General features: G+C 38.6%; 1 protein-coding gene across 7 annotated transcripts in view; it reads left to right on the top strand.

The window, feature by feature from the left end:
- Pka-C1 (Protein kinase, cAMP-dependent, catalytic subunit 1) overlaps positions 1-10082 on the top strand; it is a 417464-nt gene extending 407382 nt beyond the window's left edge. For all 7 annotated transcript variants that reach the window (XM_080268798.1, XM_080268796.1, XM_080268795.1 and 4 more), the window contains one exon: positions 4698-10082. In XM_080268798.1, coding sequence (XP_080124924.1) covers positions 4698-4823 — 126 coding nt within the window. In that variant the 3' untranslated portion in view covers positions 4824-10082. The remainder of the gene's footprint in view (positions 1-4697) is intronic.
- The last annotated feature ends 14332 nt before the right edge of the window (positions 10083-24414 follow it).

Below are 24414 nucleotides of genomic sequence, written 5' to 3'. Positions count from 1 at the left end.
AGTGATTTGAGTTTGAATATGCTCTGGAAGCTGGTCTGAGGCTGGCGAGTGGGAAGAGATGACAGTATTTGTTTATGATATCCTGTGCTGGGTCTTGTTTGGATGTTCCTTGGTGTGTGTGGATGTGCTGCCATGTAGTGTAGTGGATGTTGTGGGTTTGTGGAGGCTGCAGCGAGAATTTGGGTACCTCTCATGTCTAGACGATCCCTGACTTTGAGGACTTTGGTTTCTTGATGTAGATGGTCTATGGGTGTAGTAGCTCTGCAGCCTGTGATTATTTTTAGGGCCTTGTTTTGTATGGTCTGTAGAGTATTCCAGTGTGTTTTAGTGAGGTTAGGAGCCCAAGCAGGGCTTGCATAATTCATCACTGAACATATGTATTGTTTGTATACTGTGGTGGTGGTTTCTTTGTTGTATCCAATATGTGACCTCAGAGCATTGAGTCTTGGTGTTATTTTATTTTTAATGTTTGTGATGTGTTGTTTAAATGACATTGATGTATTGTATGTTACACCAAGGATTTTGTGTGTGTGTGTGTGTGTGTGTGTGTGTGTGTGTGTGTGTGTGTGTGTGTGAGGGGAGTGTTGTTTATGGTGAGGTGTGGAATGTGACTGTGTTCTGCTGTCCAGTTTGTGAAAAGGGTCACTGTAGATTTGGCTGGGGCTATTTTGAGCCTGTTTGTGGTGAATCATTTGTGTAATGTGTTGAGGTAAGGTTGGAGGATGTGTGCAGCTGTGTTTGCAATTTGGTGTGTACATGTGTTATATCATCTGCATAGGAAGCTGTGTGTATTTGTGGTGTGTGGGGTGTGGGTATGTCATGCATGTATAGGTTAAAGAGTGTAGGGGACAAAATAGATCCTTGGGGGACGCCATTTGTGAAGTTTCTGATGTTCAAAGACTGACCGGCAAATGTTACATGTGCACATCTGCCTGCTAATTAGTTTGCCAGCCATCTTTTTGTGTTATTGTTCATGTTTGTGTTGAATATTTTGTTTGTGAGGTTGTGGCAGGGGATGGCAACAAAAGATTTTCTAATATCTAGTGTGACTAGGAGTGTTCTATGTGGTGGCCTAGCTGAATTCATGCCATCAAAAACTCTCTGTGTAAGGTCTGTAAGAAGAGTGTTTGTGGAGTGTAGTTCCCTAAAGCCACGTTGTAATGGGGCTAGTGGGGTGTGAGGTGTAACTAGTTGTAGTACCAGTCGTTCAGTGACTAGAAAGGGTGCAGAGGAGTGTGATGGGGTGGCGTAAGGAAGATAATGTGGGGTCTTTGTTGGGTTTAGGGATAGTGATGATAATGGCATGCTTCCAGATGTTGGGTATTATGTTGTGTGAGTAGCTGTAGTTTGATATGTTGGTGACTGCTAGCTTGTATGCCTTGTGGTCCAAGGTGTTTAAGGTGAATGTTGCTTATGTTGTCTGGTCCACAGGCAGATGAGTGCTTAAGGTTGCTAATGATGTGCTTCATCTGGTTGCAAGTGAAAGGTGCGTAGTGTGGGTCTGTGGGGAACTGTCTCTTACGATAGATGATAAGTCAGTCGTCGCGAAGGGGGTTAAGGTGGCTGACATGTGAAAAGTTATTGATGAGAGTGTTTACATGTTGTTTGTTTGAAGGTATGGTGTCTGTTGTTGTGATGGCAGCGTGTGATTGTGTAGTGTTGCTGTTGGAGAGTGTGATGCTGTTTAGTGTTATGTAGAGTTTGCTGGTGTTTGTTTTGTGGTCAAGTGTTTGGAGATAATTATTCCAGATTAGTGTTTGCTATTCTGATATTTTATTGTTTATTTGAGTGTTGAGTTCTTGTATTTGTTGTATGGTGTCTTGTGTATGGGGTGTTGGGGAGTGTTATAGTGTGTCCCATTGACTGATGAGGCCTTGAATTTTTGGTGTGAAGTTGAGGTTGTGTCTCTTTCTGTTTGCCTGTAGGGATGTGTCTATTGTCTGCATTTTGTATAATTGTATTGAAGTGTGCACAGTGGTGTTGATGTTTGTGATGGATATACTGTTTAATGTTTCAAAATGTTCTGTTTCAGTTGTGAAGGCCTCCCAGTTGGCTTTCTTATAATTAGTGTATATGTGTCTGTGGCCAGCTGGGGTGATTCTGCTTTTGGTAGTGATGATGATTGGGAGGTGATCAGATCCAAGGGATTTGACTACTCTCCAGGATGTTTTGGGGGCGAGGTTTGGGGAGCAAAAGGTGATGTCTGGGGATGATGGGAGGAAGAGGGCTTGGTGTGGGGTATGGGTATATGGATGAAGATTAGTCTGCATGAAAAGATGATCTCTTTGGGATTGTAGTACCAGCCCTCTGTCTGTGTCAGGGTTGTTGACTTGCCAGGCCGATGCCTTGGTGTTGAAATCACCACCCAGGATGATGTTGGGTATGTTATTGATGTGGTGTATTTGTGTAGAGTAATTGTGTGGTATTGTAGGGGATGATTGGAGGGAATGTATGTGTTGGCGATTGTTATATGTGATTTGTTACCAGTGAGGTTTACTGAGTTGCTTGTGACGAAGTTTGCACCCCATTTTGATATGCTAGTTGACAACTCTTTCTCACAGGTGTTTGTGAAGTAAGAGATTAAAAAAAAAAAAAAATGTGTGGATGGTTTTTACCCATGTAAAAAGTTGTGTGGCCATTTCATATGGTATGCTGTTTGATAATTTTTACTTTCGTTTTCTCTCTCTCTCTCTCTCTCTCACACACACACACACACACACACACACACACACACACACACACACACACACACACACACACACACACACACACACACACACACACACACACACACACACACACACACACACACACACACACACACACACACACACACACACACACACACACACACACACACACACACACACACACACACACACACACACACACACACACACACACACACACACACACACACACACACACACACACACACACACACACACACACACACACACACACACACACACACACACACACACACACACACACACACACACACACACACACACACACACACACACACACACACACACACACACACACACACACACACACACACACACACACACACACACACACACACACACACACACACACACACACACACACACACACACACACACACACACACACACACACACACACACACACACACACACACACACACACACACACACACACACACACACACACACACACACACACACACACACACACACACACACACACACACACACACACACACACACACACACACACACACACACACACACACACACACACACACACACACACACACACACACACACACACACACACACACACACACACACACACACACACACACACACACACACACACACACACACACACACACACAGAGGTGGGAATTAGGGTTGACGATGATGATGATTGAAGGAGTGCATTGTAAACTGATTGATATTAGTGAAGTTCCCATAAATTTGTAGCTTACTAATGCAGCTAATAAAATAGGTTTTTATTATTTACTTGAGGATTAATATTTTGGGGTGAGAATATTGCAAATTTTACTTGTTGGCCCCGTTCATTAATTGTTGGTGAAAATGACATGTTTGTGGCCTGCAGTATTTTGAAATTTTCTGGTATCCATACCTGCAGATATGTTAGCTACTATTTCTCTCCTCAGTCCTCTAGAAGGTATTAAAAGTCCTGAAATGGTAACTTAGTACTTGCAGTTTAAATATGTTTGGTTGCTTAGATTACTGTTGTATCATGACGTATATTTTCAGAATTATCTTGACAATCTTCAAATTTCATCCTGCATTGGTGTATTGTAACTACTTTTATGACAAAGGATCTGAAACTGTCAGCACCCTGCACACTGTAGTTGCTGTTCCAGTGCTGTTAAGAGTGTAGTACCATAGTCTTCCTAGATACTGAACAATATTCTCAGTCACTGGGTATGTTTCCTCAAGGCCACTATGTGTTTTAGTACCTTTAATGCTTGCACTGCTGACTCTTGCATGTTATGGTGTGTTGTGGTAGCTTGCAGCCCCTCTGGTTCCCAGACTAAAGAGCCCTGGGGACACAACCCAATTTGGTCAGTATGAGGAGAGCAGGGCCACCTTCCGCTTCCACCCCACTGAACTTTATGTCAAGGAGTTTTGTGAATTCTAAAGGGTTGGTATGGCATTCTGTGCATGTGAGTATAAATATAATCAGTAAATAGATTTTAGTGTGTGTTATTTCAGATTTTTTTCTTTATTCTGTTCATTCTCAGTAAACCTTTCCTATGACTTGCAAAGAAAAACATTTAAATATACATATCTTTTGTTAAGGGAAATTACTACTGCAGACTAAATATCTGTAAATGTTAAGTTTATCAAAACAGTTGTCATTTAAAGTTCTGTCATTATTAAGTTGCTGTTGAATTATCAGAATTTCATTATTTAAAGTTGCTTCAGATTCTTAGTCTTTTGAAGTTATTAATAAGTGTTTTTTTGCACTTTCAGCCCCTCAGTCTTGAACTAAAACAATTTTTTACGTGAAGTTGTTGCCTTTAAAGTAACATTCTGCATATATACATTCTGTACTTTAAGTGAGGATGGACAGGACTTGCGGTAACTCCAGTCAAGCTGTATTAATTAGTATAGTGACTACTGCCTTGCAAAGAGCTCATTTCTACTATGTCATGACATTTGACTTGCCATCAGGTCGAAGCACCCTTCATTCCCAAGTGCAAGGGTCCCGGCGATACCAGCAACTTTGACGACTATGAGGAGGAGGCTCTCCGCATCTCCTCCACTGAAAAATGTGCCAAGGAGTTTGCTGAGTTCTAGAGGCCTTTTGCAGTGTCTAGAAGCTAATGTGGCTCCCAGTGTATGTGTACAAGTTTAGTACTCCCCTCCAGAGACCCCCAGTGCATGTGCGTCGTTGTATACCTAAGGCTGTGTGCTCGCCACTATGTGTACCATGCAGTCTGGCAAATGCAGCTGGTGCTTGGTTGTGGGAGATGCTGCTTTATACTTGGTGACTCACAGTGAGCAGACAGTGCCAGGGCCCCGGCTGTGATGGCAGCAGTGCCAAGAAGCAGTTTAGTGATGACTTGAAGGTGCCACAGAGGGGAGTTATCTCCAGTGTCACTTGAATTCCACTTGATGAAATATTATATTGATCTACAGTATATTAAGAATATTGTCTGAGAAGAAACACCTGAAAAGTATACATCTACAAATTTCATGCAAGTTGACGTCAAGTAACACTGGAGATATACTTGCCTTTATGTAGAAAAGCACTGCCTCAGGTAATCCTAGACAGAGGCTGTCAAGTGATGGTGTGATGGTAAGGTCAAGTTGCTGTGGTTGGAGCAAGTGCCATTTTTTAGCAAATAAGATGGCGCGCGCAGGGAGGGGTGCCACTGCCAACCAGCCACTTGGGTCTGGAAGATAACTAGTCATGTGGTGGGCGGGGTCGAGGAGCACCAGGATAACACCACTACAGGAGACACAACAAACTATTTACATATGTATATTGATGTGCTTTTGAAAGTTGGGTTACATGCAGTTTGAGAGGAAGAGCTTTTTTCTTTTTGTTTTTGGTCAGGTTGATTCAGCTGGCACATAGAGTAATTGAGAATGACTGGTACTAATAGAATTGATGAAGAGAAATTTGAAGTGACAAAATATGCTTGAATTTGCAGAAAAAAGATGATGGACTGCTGTAAAATTAGTGAAATCAAAACATATCCTTGATCTTCATTAATTTTAGATGGATGATCGGTGGAGGAGTGCCCAGTAGAACAAGGAACAATCTTCATCCCAGGCAAACACTTCCATTGGTCTCCTGGAGTCTCCTTATTGGCCGTCATTGTAATCGACTGCAGCTTTGTTTACTATGCATGGTCGAAGCCCAGATTTAACTATGCCAAAATGCAGCCGACTCTCATCACACACCTTGTAGATTACATAGTACACTCTATGGGTTCAACAGTTTTTATGATTTAATACAAGAATGACAAATGGCTAGATTCCCCAAGTTGCATGTATGTAGGTATGTATCAAAGTTAATAACATAAAAAAAATATGTCCATGTGTGCAAAGTTGTAGAGTACATATATGTTGGATTAGTGTTTCTATGCGATTCACTTTGATGTGATAAATCAGAATGATGTGTGATGGCTTCTTTTCATCAATTTCAAAAGGAAACTTAGGTAATTAGATTTTGTGAACTAATACTTACTTTTAACTGCCACTGGGAATGAATGACTATGATCTGCCTGTTCACAAGAGCAAATATTTTTCTTCTCTTCCTCCTTGTAAAGTCTTGAGCTATTTAATACTGTAAGACTCTGTGAGTCCTAAGGCACAGTGTAAAAATTAACATTACTTGTGTATTTTCTTGCATTTTAGAGTATATTCTAATAATTATGATTATTAATAAATTTATGTTGTTTGTAATGGTCTAGCACTCATTTTTGCATATTTCATTAGGCAATCTTTATAAGAGATCATGTATAAAATTTGTTTGAAGCATCGCATTTCTTTTGTGCAATATTTTATATTAAAGTGAGAATGCTGCCCTGTGACTGTGTTCGTTACAAGTTACATGATTATGCAGCTCTGAATTTTTCTTTTTGCATGAAGTAGGTACTGTATAATATATATATGTACCATATATATGTATGACATATATATTTTATATATATATATAAATATCAGTATACATCCCAGATAAAAAGATTCAGAACAAATTGAACTCAAAGTGTTGACAGGAAGACACTAAAAGAGTCAGTGTAGAAATGATGACCTTTGTACCAGTGAGCCAGTTACCCTTGAGGTGGTGGTGAGTGGAGATGCTGAACTACACCAGCTGAAATATTACCATCAGGAAAGTACTCAAGAATGTTTAGAATTTTACTTGGTTAATGAAATACTTAAAAGTATCTACTGTACTAAGCTCTGTATGCAGTTATGGGGATATTTATTCATGAAATAAAGATCATACCATAAAACGTTGGTCACTATAAATGTTTTTGTATAATGGAAATTAAAACTGCTCAATGGTGTAAATTTTTTGATGTGTTGATGTTCTATGAAAAAAAAGTTTTGTGCCAGGCAATGTGACAAGTTTTTGTTGCCAAAACTTTCTGTCATATGCAAACTTCACAATATTGGATGAGCAGGTATGAGGATCTTAATTCCTTTTATATTGTGAGGGTCTTTTAGCAGAATTTTGGTTATACTGTATATTGTTTTAATGCACATGACTCAGGGCCCTTCACTAGCTGAGTCGACTGTTACAGTAGTAGGCGCTAGCATGTTTTGTTTTCAAAGTGGAAAATGTTAAATATCTTTTTAATGTGTTTTATTTAACCAAAGAACTACTGATTTGTAGACTTTGGAGAATATGGTATTCTAGTGAAACTTTTTGTGTTTCAGTTTTGATATCTTTAAAGTGGATAAGAAGGACTTCTTCCTGATCACAGATAAGTGACAAACACATTGTACCAGTAATTAGTAATACAGAATATTGGATTTGTAAATCCTAAATAGCAAGTACCGGTATACATATATATATATTATGAGTGTTTTTTTCATACAGTAATACATGGTGCTTTGTATTACTCATTGAAAAGAGTTAGGCCATTGTATTCCCTCACTGGGCCAGAGGAGAGTGAAAGTCCCCCACCCCCTCCCCCACCCACCCCCAGTTTGCCCAGAAAGCTGCCACCAGTCTTGGCATATTACATCAGTTCTCAAGCTGTAGCAGTTATCATCATTCACTACTCTGTCTTAATATGTTAGAATAGCAACTTTATATAGCAGGTTATTAATGCTAGACAGTGGTTATTTATTGATGGTATCTGAAATTGCTTTAATAAGATGTGTACAGTGTGACATGAGTTTAGAGACATAGTGTTCAAAGTACTGAATATGATAGACTGAATATCAAGCTGTATAAGAGAGTTTCAATTTAGAATCAGAAATGCAACAAAATTTTATTAAAAAGCACAAAGAAGGTATATATCTTAGGAAACTGCAGCCTGAACCTAGACTGCTGGCAGCCATTACATTGCTTCTTTACTAACATGGTGGGATAACAGACGAGCTGATGTTCAATCAAAGCTTTTCCATTGGCTTGATTGTGTATAGATATTTTACTTATTTCTGGTGTTATATTTCAGATATCTTAACATGTACATTTTACAACATTATGTCGGACCTTTATATACCAAGGAATGATCTTTTTAAGCTCTAAAACACTAGTTATTGCAGCTTCTTTTGTTTGAAAGCTACTACTAGGGGAAGCAAGTTTATTCAAAGTACAGTAGTTGGGGTGGAGAGTGTATACAAAAATGTAATGTAGCATTTAATTTTTCAACTACACTCGAAATAAGAATTAACCTTTGAATATGCTGGTAACAGCATTCATAAACCCTTACTAACTTAAACAGTATAGATTAAATTATTTGCAGTACAGTATATATATATATATATATATATATATATATGGAGGCCCTATCTGCAGACCCTACACACTGATGCACTACATACATTCCGCACATTAAGCCAGAGTGTCAGGGGCCTGGGAAATTTGGTTTATTGCTCCAAAAATTTCATTCTTGCAAAGAATTACCCAAGCTGATGATTGATTTTCAGGTACAAAAATTGGCATGTGTCAGTTTGAAGATTAGAAATGAATTCTTTAACCTAAATTTAGAAAAAAACAGTGTGCTTGTTTAAATTATTATGCACTTTAGGTTTTGCCACTAAGGTCTGAAGATTAATGATGAAGTTTTAAGAGTGCCCAAGGTGGCCTGTGCAGGCTGCGGTGAGAGGAAGTAGTGATAAGGTACTTTTTAAAAATAATTTTATTCTATTTTTGGATGAGGATGAGTTACTAAGAAAAGCTGATGTGCATTAGTGGGTTCCTTGATGTTGATTGTAAAAAAATCCTCCACTCTCAAGCAAGCAACTTATTCAGGGTCCCCCCCCCAATACAACCACTAAAATACCTTATGTAAGGACTAACTGTTGTATGTGTGGTTTTAGCATTGATTCATCATCCCCTTTGATTGTTACTATATATATGATATACATCTCAGAACTGCTAGTATCTATTTTTCTTAATCTCTAACGTGCATTAGTGTGTCTGCGTGTGTATATGCCCCCCCTAGAAATATGTATGGAAAAATTGTGGTTGGGACCATGTTTAGGGAGCTTGAACCAAACTATATCCCAATTGAGTATTTAATCTATGTTCAATGTTTATAGTCCGATTGCATTGAGTTCATATTTTGTGATTTGTAGTTGCCAATTTTGAATAAGACGTTAATAAATGAAACATGTACTAAGAATAGCTATATTTCAGTGCCCTTATCAGATTTGAGATTGAAATTAATTGTTTCTCATCACTAGGTTACTTATTACAGCAGTCTGAATGTCTGCTGTTGTAAATTATAAATTGCAGATGCAGATAATTGCTGTGAGTGTAGGTGATAGATAGCAAAAGTTGCATTGTCCAATGTTGTAGCTCTTTACCTGCTGCTGTAACTTTGCTGAGACTCACAGAAATCTACATTTAATGCATTCCTAATTGCTTTTGTGTATCCATACAATGTATTATATTGTATAATAATGCTTTATCAATTTCAAACTTTGTTTTTCTTTATTTTCAGAGCCAACACATTTTTGAGGTTCCTTTCTGTGGCACAAATAACCCAGAGTTATGTCAATGAAAATTATCCATTATTTTGTATTAAAGCAATATAAATTAAAGTACATAGATGGTGGAAGATTGTGAATTGCCTGTTTTTCAGGACAGACAAAATTGGTACAAATTTTGAACATAAAGGAAAGGAATGGTTTGACAGAAGATGGCCAACATTCCCGAGGGAATGCTGGATTGTCTCCACACAGCTACAGTACACTGACATAATTCTGTGCATATTGCCTTTAAGTTTAATGAAGTTACTAGAACTTAGAATTCCTAAATTGGTGTTATTTCACTGTTGACTTCATAAATCCCTTTGAAAGACATTTTAAAGAAATAGAAAGAGTGTACGAAGTCTGAAGCATATTGGTGAAGAAATAAAGGAATGTGACTAAACTGAAAAGTGTTTGGAAGAAGAAAGATGGTGAAGAAAGAAATTGATCTGATGCAATAGGTCTCTATGCAATGGTGTGGAGACCTAACAAGAGAAGGAGTGCCTCAGCAAGACTTAATCAATGTTAACAAAATTTATTTAGAACAAAAGATTGGTCCTCATTAGGACATGTGTCTTCTTTGAAACAAGGCCAGTGTAGACTTGGAGGGTCAGTGAATGAGTGTGTGGTTCAGTTCATTTGGTCATACTGTCCATTATTTCCTCTATTGTGTTTTTCTTTTGTCTCCCTTTCTGGACCTCTCCTCACCTCGCCTATAGGTGGGAAAAAGAGACAGGATGATGATGGTGATGATGAACAAACATTTTTCTTCTGCTGCACATGAGTACATTCCCTTTTTTGGAAGTTGTCTGATGCATGCAGGAAGATCAGGAGTGAGCCTTCATGCTGGGTACTGATGTAATGCACTGCCTTTGCACAATTTTTAGATGCCTGGTAATCTGGTGAGTTAAGGGGTTCCAACTGGATGTGCCCCATATGGGTCTTATGAGGGGAAATGTGTGATGCACTGAAGAAAGACACAATGGGGAAAACCCAAGGAATTTATGGAGTATGTAACAAAATGCTGAAATAAGGGGGAGAGTTGGTGATTGAATGGATATGTACTGTGTGCAGATTGGCCTGGGTGGAAGGCATATATATACCGTATATCTGTCTGTCTATTTATCTGTGTGTACCATATATATATATATATATATACATATATATATATATATATATATATATATATATATATAGATAGATAGATAGATATAGATATATCATCATCATCGTCATCCGGACCTCCTTTCCCACCTCAGGGCGGGGTGACAAGTAGCAATGTCCAGACAGCCCAAATTTGCCCAGTCTAATGGGCCACACTTCCATTCACTCACCATTCAAGCCTCCAGAATCCTGGTTTTATCTGATACACCCAAAACATCACCACATTCTGTAGCTTCACATACACGTATCCAGCAGAGTCAGTCCAGTTGCTGTCATGTTAAAAAGGGGTGCTAAATCCCTGATCATGCGCTTCTTCTCACAATTTTCATCCAGCCAGCTCGATCTCTTGTCAGTCCCCTAGCCTCACCAACTCCCTAACCTCTTTTCCTCACACTCTCATCTGCCATATCCCTCCACCTTCTCCTTGGCCTACCTCGCGTCCTCCCTCCTTTAGATTCGTTCATATATATATATATATATACCTTTTTCACCACTTGTTATCCATTTTCTCCACATGACCATACCATCTCAGTACACTCTCTTCGATTCTGGTGTCTACAGACTTCCTCACTCCACATCTTTCATGAATCACACTATTTCGTATCATGTCCACTCTCTACTCCACATACATTCCTCAGCAGTCCCATCTCTATTGCTGTCACTCGTGACTTTCTGTTTTTATGCCACACCATAGTCTCACATCTATATGTTAAAGTTGGCACTAACACTCCTTCATGTAAGCCTCGTACAGCTCCAGCACTCAAGCCTCTGTTTCTTACCAAGACCTTCGTTGCACCAGCTACTTTCCTTCCTTGTGTCACTCTACTTTCCGCTTCTTTTGCACACACACATTATTTATTTATATATATATATATATATATATATATATAAAAGGAGAGTGTTTGTATGGTTGTTACCTTTAAACTCAGCTCCCTTAGGGTCTACCCCTACATATGATACATATCCTGAATCAGCATGATCCAGGGAGTGTTTTGGTATAGAATATATTAGGATTAATTGTATGTTACGTAACTACATTAGGTATATTGGCCGAAGGCCCAATCAGCCCTGCGCAGTGGTAGGTGGGGACGCTCACCATCCACTCACTTAATGTAGTGCCGCTTTGGGTGTCTGCCCTTTCATCCCTTTCATCTCTTCCTTCCATCCTTTTCTGTCTTTCCTTCATTCTTTCCTCTTCCTTGTGCCTACTGATGATTTTACACTCGCTCTTCTGTCTTTCTTTCCTTCACTCTTCCCTCTTCCTTCCGCCAATGGGTGACTCTACACGGAGTGACAAACCAAATGGTTTCCTGTACGGCAGAAAACCATTTATCATGCTGGGCAGTAACCATATAACCAAAATTATGGCACCTGGTAATGGGTAATTAAGGCACTCCGGTCAGATTGAACCTGTGTTGGTTCATATCCAAGGAATGGTTGGGGTTTATTGCTCAAGTGAAGCCACTCAGGGATGAGTGAGGCTGGTCACTCGCATCTTAAATGTCAGGACCAACTTGCCTAGCCCTGGGTTCCTACGCTCCTCTTGGGGCGGCATAGATTTGGATGATGATGATGTTGATTTAATGTGACATACAGGGTGCCCTGAGAGGAAAGGGCTTAACTTTGGGAAATGATATGAGGCAATCCTAAGCAAAAAATTCTATATGGTGTCCAAATCTCGGCAATTATGGTAGTACACATAGTGATGGCTTGAGTGAATTATAAGGGAGACCTAAAATTTCAAATGGGCATAAAATTGTCAATTTTCACCCAATTTACTCCAAATCTGATATGACATCTTTGACTAGTATGACATCCTTGACTAGTATGACATCCTTGACTAGATATGCTGTTGTGTTTATACGCCAGCACTAAAATGACTGTAGGGGACGGGTTTGCTGTGTCTTGGCACCGTTAATGTAAGGTACAGTTAAGCTAGGTTAGGTTAGGTTTAGTTAAACTGTCAGGTTAGGACAGTCCCTTCCGCCATTAGGCTGACCGGATCATAGCTTAAGAACGGGGAAACAGATTTGACAAGAAACGTTTATTTACCACCCCAGAAAGAAGAAAGCTACAGACTGTCAGGAAGAATTTGGTAAGGTGCCTCTTCTGCTTAAAGCGTATGTTTACTAAGTTTGAAATTATTATTATTATTGCAAGAACAACGCATGCGTGTTTGAGTCGGGCGGCTGTGGCCATTGGCTTTCAAAGTTTAAGTGGTCTTCGAAGTAACTCGTCACCTAGTACGGTAATCAGTAAGTATATTGTATGTCTAAATATTTACTATTAATATATGTAAATGGATAGATTAATCGATTTTTTTTTTTTCCGGTTTTATTGGTTTAGATCAGTCGGGGGATATCAAAATTTAGGAACGTTTATATATGTATATTTATTTATTAACATTATTATGGCTTTAAATATTACTGATAAATGACTGGATAATTATGTCAACCAAGGTACCAGCGGAAATGTATTTATTCATGTTTTAGATCAGCTGGGGACACCAATCAAATTTTAGTAACGTTAATCTGTACATTTATCTTTTAACATTATTAGTATTAATTATTAGTGGTAATTTAGTGAATAACTGAATAATTTAGTCCATTGAACAAAGACCCCAGCGGAAATTTACTTAGGCATGTCGGCGGAGTGAACGTTTGATGGTGGAAGCGTGTTGTGTGTGTGTCATATTTTTCGTTTATGTTCTTCAGGTCTCTTCACAACACCATGACAGGAGCATCTGTGTATCCTGTAGGCAGCAGCGGCTTTTGTAAGCAAGGAATTTTGGCAATATAGTAATTTCTTTTGGTTTTATTTTGATATTTGTGAAGGCAGTGCTATCCCATGGTGAAAAAGTCCATCAGAATTTTCGTAATTTTGGGCCCCTCAGTAGCATCCATATATTTTTTTAGGCAACATGGGCCTTATTAACTAAGAAAATTTGACTATATGTTATTTTCTCCCAGTTTCATGTGATATTTGTGAAACCAAGCAGTCCAATGTTGAAAGTGTCCATCAGAATTTTCGTAATTTTTTGCCTCAACTCTTAAGAAACCTCCGTCAGTAAAATCCATATTCCGGTATTATTTAGGCAACATACTGTGGTCAGTAAGAAGTATTGGCTTTGGGATACACATATTTGGATTTATTGAATTTTTGAGTACGAGAATTTGATCAGAAGTGCATGGTCGTTGAGATTTTTTAAAATTTCGTCTGTTATTGACACTATTCTCGTCGGTTAAGGAAGCTCCCTAACGTCTCTTCCTAAGCGATTTATTTTGCTTATTACTCCTTACTGCATTTGAAATGGATCTCTCTCTCATTCTCTCTTCAGCCCTATCCTTGTTTTCATTCAGTCATTCCCTTACGTTTCGTCGGCTAAGGAGGCTCCCAAACACCTCTTCCCAAGTGATTTATTTTGTTTCATCTGTTTCATTTTTCTTTTTCCATCTTTTTCTTCAGTTCTATCCGTGTTTCATTTTGAGTCCTTTCCTTACGTTTCGTCGGTAAAGGAGGCTCCCAGACACCATTCTTTTCGGCTTTGGTCCACTGCTGGTATGGAGTTGAATAATCTGGTTCCACTGTACTGTTGACTATGTATGTAGACAATATGTATACGGTATATGTATGTAGACTGTGTATGTATGTATATATGTAGACAGTATGTATGTACGGTATGTATGTAGACACTATGTATGTACGGTATGTATGTAGACAGTATGTATGTACTATGTACCGTATGTACTGTAGACAGTATGTGTGTATGTAGACGGCGAGTATGTATGTATGTATGTAAACAATATGTATGTATGCATGTAGACAATATGTGTATGCAATACATGTATGTATGTATTGGGTGTTTCATGGCGGTATTCTAGTAGGGTTAGGAAGCTTAGTAACACCTCTTCCCTATCGATTTATTCTGTTCCGTTACTTAAGGCTATGCTTGTGTTATGCTCTGTATATATTGAAAAGACAGAAGAAGCAAATCAGTGGATATTATTGAGTGGTTTAGAAAATAAATCGTTAAGGAAGAGGTGTTAGGGTTACTAACACCTCTTCCGTAGCAATTTATTTCTGATTCTGCTCCGTTACTGTATTCTTATGTTACCCATGCAATCTATGTCGATACTGAGAAGAGTAGAAACAAAACAGGGGATATTAGTGAGTAGTTTGAATAAATCGTTAAGGGAGAGGTGTTAGGGAGCCTCCTGTAATACAGTATATATATATATATATATATATATATATATATATATATATATATATATATATATATATATATATATATTACAGGGAATTTGTGTAACCAGTGATTTCTGAAATCCCCTGGGAAATCGTGAAATGAGTTTAAATTAGGATGGGTTAATTAAGGTTAGGTTAATTTAGGCTGCAGTAAGGTTAGGCTGGGATAATTTAAATTTAGTTGAATCTAATTTAGATGAATGCTAAGTTATGTTAAGCGTCCATCTAAATTAACCTAATCTAATCTAACCTAACCTAACCGGACTTAACCTAACTATCCTAGCCTAACCTAACCTAAACTTAACCTAGATTATCCCAGCCTAACCTAACCGCAACCTAAATTAACCTAACCATAATTAACCCATGCTAATTTAAACTCATTCCACGAATTCCCTAGGGATTTCATGAAATCACTGGTTACACAAATTCCCTGTAAAACAGAGAGAGAGAGAGAGAGAGAGAGAGAGAGAGAGAGAGAGCGGAATGCGGGTATGAGAGAATAAAACAACAGATTTTTAACCCTTAATCTAGGCGTGTTTTCAGAGGGTTTATGTCCACAATACACTTACACACAGGTATTAGGAAATTGCCTGACATACAGGAGGATAATAAAGGCTTATGTCTTGAACAAATCACTAATATCCAGGTTTTAGGATATCTGCGTAGCATGGAAGGTGATTTAATGTCCGGAATAAATCACAAACCTACAGTTGTTAGGAAAGCATAACAGAAGAGGATATTAAATCGTTATGTCTATAATAAGTCACAAACCTACAGGTGTTAGGAAAGCATAACAGAAGCAGATATTAATGCTTAATGTCTAGAATAAATCGCAGACATACAGGTGTTAGGAAACTACAAATGGAGATTAAAAAGAGGGCGACTGCATATGGTGAAACTGCATAACGATTATACGTAATGCAGAATAAATGACTAACCTACAGGTGGTAGGAAATACATCAGAGCCCGTATTCTCGTACGGTAAGGAAGTTCCCTAGAACCTTTTCCTAAGCGATTTATTTTGTCCATTATCTGTCTGTAATATGTCTTCTGTGTTGATTAAGGGGGATGGACGCAAAAAAAAAAAAAAAAAAAATGGTGAAATAATATCAGAGTATCCCTTGAAGCTTCTCTGGTTTTCTGTGAAAATTTGGCATGCATACGAACACTAGCAATGCTTCAGAATAATATATACAGGTATACTGTATATGGGTATCAGGAGCCCCCCCTCCCCCTTGATATCGTCGTTTCCTATGAGGGCCGATTAAATGCGGTACATTATTTATGAGTAATTTTTATGCATTCGATTTTTTTTCTCTCGATTTTACTTAGAGCTACACATTCTTTTACATGTAGCAACTCACGGGATGTGTGCAGGGTATACATCCATCTAATGTTATATGGTGGGGGAGGGAGGAATGCTGGGTATGCAACCAGAGCAATACTATCGCCTGTTAGCAGAGAGGAAGGACACTACGCTTGCTCAACCCTCTTCCAGCCTTCACAGACTTCTACCATCTTTGTGGAAGTTCATACAAAATGAGACGACCGTCTAAGAAGAGTAAAAAACGGCGAGAGACTATGAAAAGATTCCTGGATTGCCAAAGACTGAGAAGAACAGTGCTAGATGGGAGTGACGCAGCACGACCCGCCACACCACTGCCACCACCACAACCACCACCTCGTCGTTCTGCACCATCACCACCACCATTTCGTTGACATTTGTCATCATCACAACCATCAACCTCGTTTGCACAGTCTACATCAGCGTCAGCTGCTCTAGCTTCACCAACTGAGGAAGAAGTTGCTGTACTTGAGCAAACTGAAGTTACCGTACCATACGAACTCTGCTCTTTACAGGAAATTTTGATGAAATTTTGATGCACCACCAAAGGGTGAAGATTGCTACATCCTGATGAAATCACAGTTGCAAGAGCCCCTGTCACAAGCTACGTGCCGGGCATATACAGTAGTTCTAACATTAAAATTATTGGATCTAGCACCTAGTTACAAAGAGGATGGCGGCACCTTCTGAAGACCCACCGGCGTGTGATAATATTCTTTAATTGGATCATTACAGAAGGGGAGCAGGTGCCAATTAGGATTGGATTGGTTTTGACATTTAAACCCAACCCTGATCCTAATAAATTAACATCACTATATTTATTTCTGTGCATCTAATTTTAATGATATTGCACTTATGGAAAACGACCAATATCTTATTGCACTTTAAGCCATAATTGTGACATTTCTGTTCAAAGCATCATAAATATGAAGATATATCAGCATAAAGAAATGGCAGGAGAAAATTTTCCTCCTTCAGATTTTTTGATTATGCATTGATTTTAACGTCAAAATTTGAGTTAATTTGTATTAGGATTTTTTTCCTTAGCAATGCAACAAGCTATTAACAAACAGAAAGGAGGAAATTATAGCTTTGGGTTTGGTTATTAAAGGGGGACAGTTTTCAGTGTAATCAGGTGAAATGACCCAGTTTTTTGTTTTACAGTTACATTTTTTACCGCACGTGTTTTTAACCCATTTCATCTCCGAGAAAACTAATGAAACGAATTCTATGAAACAGGTCTTGTCTTCTACATAACCCCACACAACATATTAAAAAATCAGCCAGATTGAATATATATGAATGTCACCACGGTCCACTCCCCTTAAACTATTTTAACATCGAGATCCAATAATAAATCGCTGAAGTAAAGATGCTAGCCATCCTCTACGTAAGTAAGAGACAAAAAGATAATTAAACATCCTGATCCAAAGCTAAATCGCAGAGGGAAAGGTGCTAGGGCTCCTACTTAGTCGGCTGATATTCTCGTTGATTAAGGAAACTCCCTAGCACCACATATTGAGCAATTTATTTTTGGATCTGGCTAGTTGATACTAGTTTGTACGTTATACTAGATTAATAAGCAAAGTAAATCGCTTAAGAAAAGGTGTTACGCGATATCGGAAGGATTTATATATCAGAATAGGACAGTAAGTTGTAATGAACTATATAAATCGCTTAGGAAATTGTGTTAGGTGTTGCTGGAAGGATTTACATAACAGAAAAGGACAGTAAGGATTAAAGAACCAAATAAATCGCCTAGGAAAAGGTGTTAGGCGACACTGGAAGGATTTCTATAACGGAATAGGACAGTAAGGTGTCATTCATTCATTCATCATTCTGTCCTACGTTGCCCCATGAGGACCGTAGGAGCCCGGGGCTAGGCAATTTGGTTCTGACATTTAAGATGAGAGTGACCAGCCTCACTCATAGCTGAGTGGCATTACGTGAGTAGTAACCCCCCAACCATTCCTTGGATATAAACCTTCAAGGGCTCAGTCCGATTGGCGCGCCGTAATTACCCAGTAATCCACCAGGCGCCGTAATTTGATTATATGGTTACGACTCAGCGTAGTAAATAATTTCCTGGTGTACAGGAAACCATTTGGCTAGTCACTCAGTGTAGAGTCACCCACAGGCAGAAGGAAAAGAATGAAGGAAAGAAAGACAGAAGAAGTGTAAAATCACCAGTAGGCAGAAGGATGAGGAAAGAATGAAGGAAAGAAAGACAAGAGGATGGAAGGAAAGAAGGATGGAGGAGAGGAAAGGGTGCCGGTTATAAACAAAATACGGTAAGTGGCTGAAGAAAAGGTATTAGGCCTAGACAATATTGGATGGATTTATGTAACAGAATGGGACAGAACGTAGTAGTAAGCTAAATAAGTCACTTAGAGAGAGGTGTTAGGCGATATTAGATGGATTACATAACAGAAGAGGTTAACAAGGTGCAATAAACAAAATAAATCACTTAGAAGAAGGTGTAAAGCGATATTGGAAAGATTGTGAAACAAGAGGACAATAAGGTGTAATAATCAAAATAAATCGCTTAGGAAAAGGTGTTAGGCAATGTTGGAAGGATTAATGTAACACCAGTAACGTCTAATATGCAAAACAAATCGCGTAGGAACAAGTGCTGTGGCACAATCGGTAGAGAGGTGGTCTGCAGTCCTACCGGACCCAGGTTCAAATCCCCGCTGGGTCAGGGAACAGTTTAAGGATTTGAATTTCATAAAATCAGACTTTCCTGACCTACCAAAAGACCCGCCGACATGTCATAAAAATACCCCTGCTAATACCAATACACTATAGTCCTGTATGAGACAGGCCTAGCATGTACTCAGTATGGACGGTGGGTGCTAGTGCCGAAGTGGTGACATGTAGAGGTTTATGGTACGTAGGAGGACTACTGGGCCCTGGGGGCAGGCTGTGAAGCCTATGCCCAGAGTCGGACACATACACACACACACACACAAAAAAAAAATAATAATAATCCCCGCTATCACTTAAAGGTGCGTGGCGCCTTCTCGTTAATGATTTATTCTGGGCATATAATTAGCAGCATACGAAAGAAAAGGTTTGGTAACGTTTGATCGTGTGCGAATTATTCCGTACATAACAAAGGTGAACAAGCAAAATATAGTAGTAGGATCTAGAATAGGATGTGTGTCCTTGTGTACTCTTTCTCTCTAACCAAGGAGTCACCTCTCTCTCTCTCTCTCTCTCTCTAACTGCCTCTTACGTTGTTTATCTCTGGTTGTATTATGCTCCATCCTCTCTCTACTTCGCCTTGTATCTAGTGAACCCGCCTCTCTCTCTCTCTCTCTCTCTCTCTCTCTCTCTCTCTCTCTCACTAATAAACAAGGTCTTAACGTCCTTGGGAAGTTGTGTCGTAATCATTATTTGAGCGATTTGTCACACCGCTTACACGTTATTTATTTATTTATTTATTTATTTTTTTACGATTCTAATACTACTCCTTACTCCTGCATGTATTGGATCTTACGGATGCCTCTGTATTTCATAACATAGAGTGTAACTTATTTTTATCAAAGGGTATGTGGCTACACTCCCAAAAAACATGTTGTGGCCACACCCACGAATGTCCAATTACTTACTGTATATGACTGTATTGGCTGAAGAAGGTTTGTGGCAAGACTCACCACCTTCTTTTGTTGTATTAGCACTGTATACCATTTACAACAATAAATATTTCAATTCAGTTCAGTATTTTGGTATAGCAATACAGTATGGTGTATGAGGATAATTCGCTAGAGAGAAGATGCAGCGTCCCCAATCGACCCCACCAATTCAGCTCATATCCTCTCTCTCTCTCTCTCAAATCGCCGACAACAGATGCTGCGTCACCTATCAAGGCCCCCCCCCCTCTCTCTCTCTCTCTCATATATCGCCGAAAACATGCTGCGTCACCTATCAAGGCCTCTGTCTGTCTGTCTCTCTTTCTCTCTCTCTGTCATTAGCAATACTCTAGCAGCATTTAGCAACTTTCTAGCCATATTTAAGATTAGCAATATTTAACAATTTTCTGGCAATACGTTTTAGTAACTTTTAGCAATATTTAGCAGTTTATAGCAAGGCTATAGCACTTGCAATATTTAGCACTTCTATCGTTAGTTTTTATATTGTAGCAAGTAGCAATTATTTTTTGCGTAGCTGGAATTTAGCGGTATCTCCTTGGTCGAGGGTATCTTAACATCTATTTCATATCGATTTATTCCTGATTATCTTCCCTTACTAGATTCTTGTGTGTCATTCATGCAGTCTATATCGATATTAAAGAAGATATAAGAAAAAAAATAAAAGAGGTGTTAATGGATACTTCAGAAAATGTCGCTAATGAACATGTGTTAGGGAGAATACGGGTTGACTTGCCCGGCACTCGGTCTCATTCGCGCCCAGTTTCTCTTCATCTGCACTCGCGGTAAGTCTCTTTCTCTCTCTCTCTTACTAGTAGCCAAGGAGGTAACATATTCTCTCTCTCTTTATCTAGTAACCAAGGAAACGTACCTTATACGGTATACTCTCACTAGTAACCAAGGAAACTAATCTTCCTCTCTCCCCCATAATCAAGGAAACTCATGCCTAACTCATGACTAATAAGCAAGGACACTCTACTACTACTACTACTTCTACTACTAGGCTACTACTACTACTGCTGCTACTACTATTACTGCTGCTGCTACTACTACTACTACTACTACTACAACCTACTGTATTTATATACCTATGTGTTCTGTTATCTATCGTCTGTCCAATATATTATCACTCATCCACTCACTTGATGTAGTACTGCGTACTTCTTCCTTCACCTTGGTCATTCTTTTCCTGAATCTGTCCTCCTCTCTTCTTGTTTGTTACGATCATCCACTCACTTAATGTAGTGCTGCCAACTTTTTCCTTCACCTTTATCATTCTGTCTGTCCTCCTGTCTTCCTGTTTCTTACCACCATGCACTCACTTGAAATAGTGCTGCCTGCTTTTTCCTTCACCTTTATCATTCTGTGTCTGTCCTCTTCTCTTCCTATTTCTTACCATCATCCACTCACTTGATGTAGTGCTTCCTACCTCTTCCTTCACCTTTATCATTCCGTGTATGTCCTTTTTTTCATATTTCTTGCCATCGTCCACCCACTTGGTGTAGTGCTACCTACTTCCTTCACCTTTATCATTGTCTGCGTATGTCCTTCTTTCTTCCCATTTCTTGCCATCATCCACTCATATGATGTTGTGCTGCCTACCTTTTCGTTCACCTTTATCATTTTGTGTGTGTTCTTACCTTACCTAATTGTTCGTACCTATTGTATCTTTACCGGAATGAGTCAAGCTCGTACTGTCCCGTGTCTTAAACCATATTTATCGTACATATCTTTAAATTTGTGAATTGTTTTGGCACACACTATTTCATTCGGTAGTGCATTCCATTGATCAATTGCTCTGTTTGGGAAACTGAGTTTCCTTACGTTTTTATCACCTCTCTTCTTATGCAATTTTTTGCAGTGTCCTCTTGCTGATGCTTCTCCATATGTTAAGTAATCATTTATGTCTATTTTCTCCTTTCCTGATATACATTTATATAGCATTATCATGTCACCTCTTTTCCTTCTTTCCTGTAGTGTTGGTAGATTCAGTTTATTTAGTCTTTCTTCGTAGCTTAGGTCCCTTAAGCTTGGTATCCATCTTGTAGCGGCCCTTTGAACTTTTTCAATCTTGTCTATGTGCTTTTTGAGATGAGGACTCCAGACTACTGATGCATATTCCAGGGTTGGTCTAATGATGAACCCTGTGGTACTCCACTAGTCACTTCTTTCCATAATGAGTAGTTTCCTCTTAGTACTGTCCTCATTTCTCTTTTTATGAGAAAGTCTTGCATCCAACAAAACAGTTTGCCTCGAATTCCTCCTTGATGGTACAGTTTCCATAAAAGTCTTTGGTGTGGTACTGTGTCAAAAACTTTCTTGAAATCTAAATAGATACTGTCGACCCATCCTTCCCTTTCCTGTATTGTGTTTGTTACTCTGTCATAGTAGCTCAACAGATTAGTAACATGATTTTCCTTTTCTGAAACCAAACTGTCTCTGTTATCATACTGTGTTCTTCTAGATGATTTACCCAAGCTTTTCTTATAAGTTTTTCTAATACCTTGCTTACAACACTGGTCAGTGATACTGGTCGGTAGTTGAGTGGATTTTGTCTATTTCCTTTCTTGAATAAGGGGACAATATTTGCTTTTTTCCAAATATCAGGTAGTTTACCTTGACTCAAGGATTTCTTGAAAATTAAAATTAATGGTTTACTTAACTCCTTTGCACATTCTCGTAATACCCAACATGAAATTTCATCAGGACCACTTGCTTTTCCTCTGTCTAATCTACTTAACTCCTCCTGTATTACTTTTTCTGCTATTTGTATATCTGGTAGTATGTGTGGACATGCGTGTTCCACATAGTCCCTCAAAAATTTTTTCTTCGGTAAAAACTAATTGGAAATTCTTATTTAGTGCTTCACAAATATCTTTCTCTTGTGTATAAGTGATTCCCTCGTCCGTAATGGATTGTATTATATCTTTTACTTTAGTTTTGCTTCTGATATAGCTGTAAAACAGCTTTGGTTGATCACTACTTTTATTTATTATATCCTCCTCAAACTGTTTTTGGGCTTCCCTCCTTATTCTTGTATAGTCATTTCTTGCCTGTTTGTAATTATTATACTCCCTTTCACTATTGTGTCTTCTGTATGTATTCCACAACAAATCTCTTCTTTCTTTTGATTTTTTACATTCTGTATTGAACCATTTCTGTATTTTCTTATCTGCTTCTTTGTGCTGTGGGATGTACTTCTGGACTCCTATTTCATAAAGTTCACAAAATTTTTTATATACAGCATTTAAATCTTGTCCTCTAAGCTCATTTTCCCAATCAACTTCTAAGAAATACTTCTTTAGGTCTTGATAATTTCCCTTTTTATAGTTTAGGCTCTTTTTGTAACTATCATTGCTGTTTACTATGTCATATGCTATCCTGAAGTTATAATTTAGTACTGCATGATCGCTTTTGCCGAGTGGAGGGTGATATATTAAACTGTCAATATCATTTTCTTGCCTTGTAAATATTAGATCTAGCACTGAAGGTACATCAAGTCCTCTTTTTCTGGTGGTTTCCCTCACATGTTGCGTTAAGAAAAACTCTTGTACGAGATCCAGGAGCTTTTGGTCCCAACAGCTTTCTTGGCTATTTATATCTAGAGTATTCCAATTTATTGGATTGTTTTGGATTATTCTTTTCACCTCCTTTTTAATGCTTTTTTCCTCCACCCTTGTTTCTAAGTCTTTCTTTACTTTCACCATTTCAGCATACGTGGTTTCTACATCATTTTTGTAGCTTTGCACAGCTTCATTCACTTGTGTTATCTTCTCCTCAATATCACTGCTCTGGTCAATAAGACTGCTAACTTGCCTGATTGTCTCTGTGTCATTTTTGAACTCTTCCATAACACTCTCGTGATTGACTACTGTACTTGCCATTTCACTCATTTTCTTCCTAAGTGTACTCAATTCCACTGTTAGTTCACTGATGGTTGTGTCTTTCTTATTGGCCTCCCTTCCTAGTTTTTCTATTTCTTCCTTTTGCAAGTGCATCTGCTTCTTTATTTCATCAATTTCATTTTTGAAAGCCATTTCTAGTTTGTTTACACGTTCAACCAGTCTATTGTGAGTCTCTACTTCAACCAGTTCTTGGTAGAAATCATCATTTTGCTTTTTACCTTTGTCCCTTTTTTTTTTTTTTTTTTTCCAAATTTGTTTTACTGAAGTATGTATCCATTTTGCAATACTTAAAGTGAAGAGCATGTACTTACAATCTCAGTGTTGTTGTAATCTAAACAAACCTCAGAGATGACTCAGTGTATTCTTTCGTCTTGGTTCTATTTCCTGTTTGTACAGGTCTTGTTTAAACT

Source organism: Coenobita brevimanus, chromosome 29 (genome assembly GCF_032717465.1).
Source record: "Coenobita brevimanus isolate Jiangsu-jjx chromosome 29, ASM3271746v2, whole genome shotgun sequence".
Taxonomy (NCBI): Eukaryota; Metazoa; Arthropoda; class Malacostraca; order Decapoda; family Coenobitidae; genus Coenobita; species Coenobita brevimanus.
Note: the sequence above shows the minus strand (reverse complement) of the source record. Positions and strands in the feature narration are given on the sequence as shown.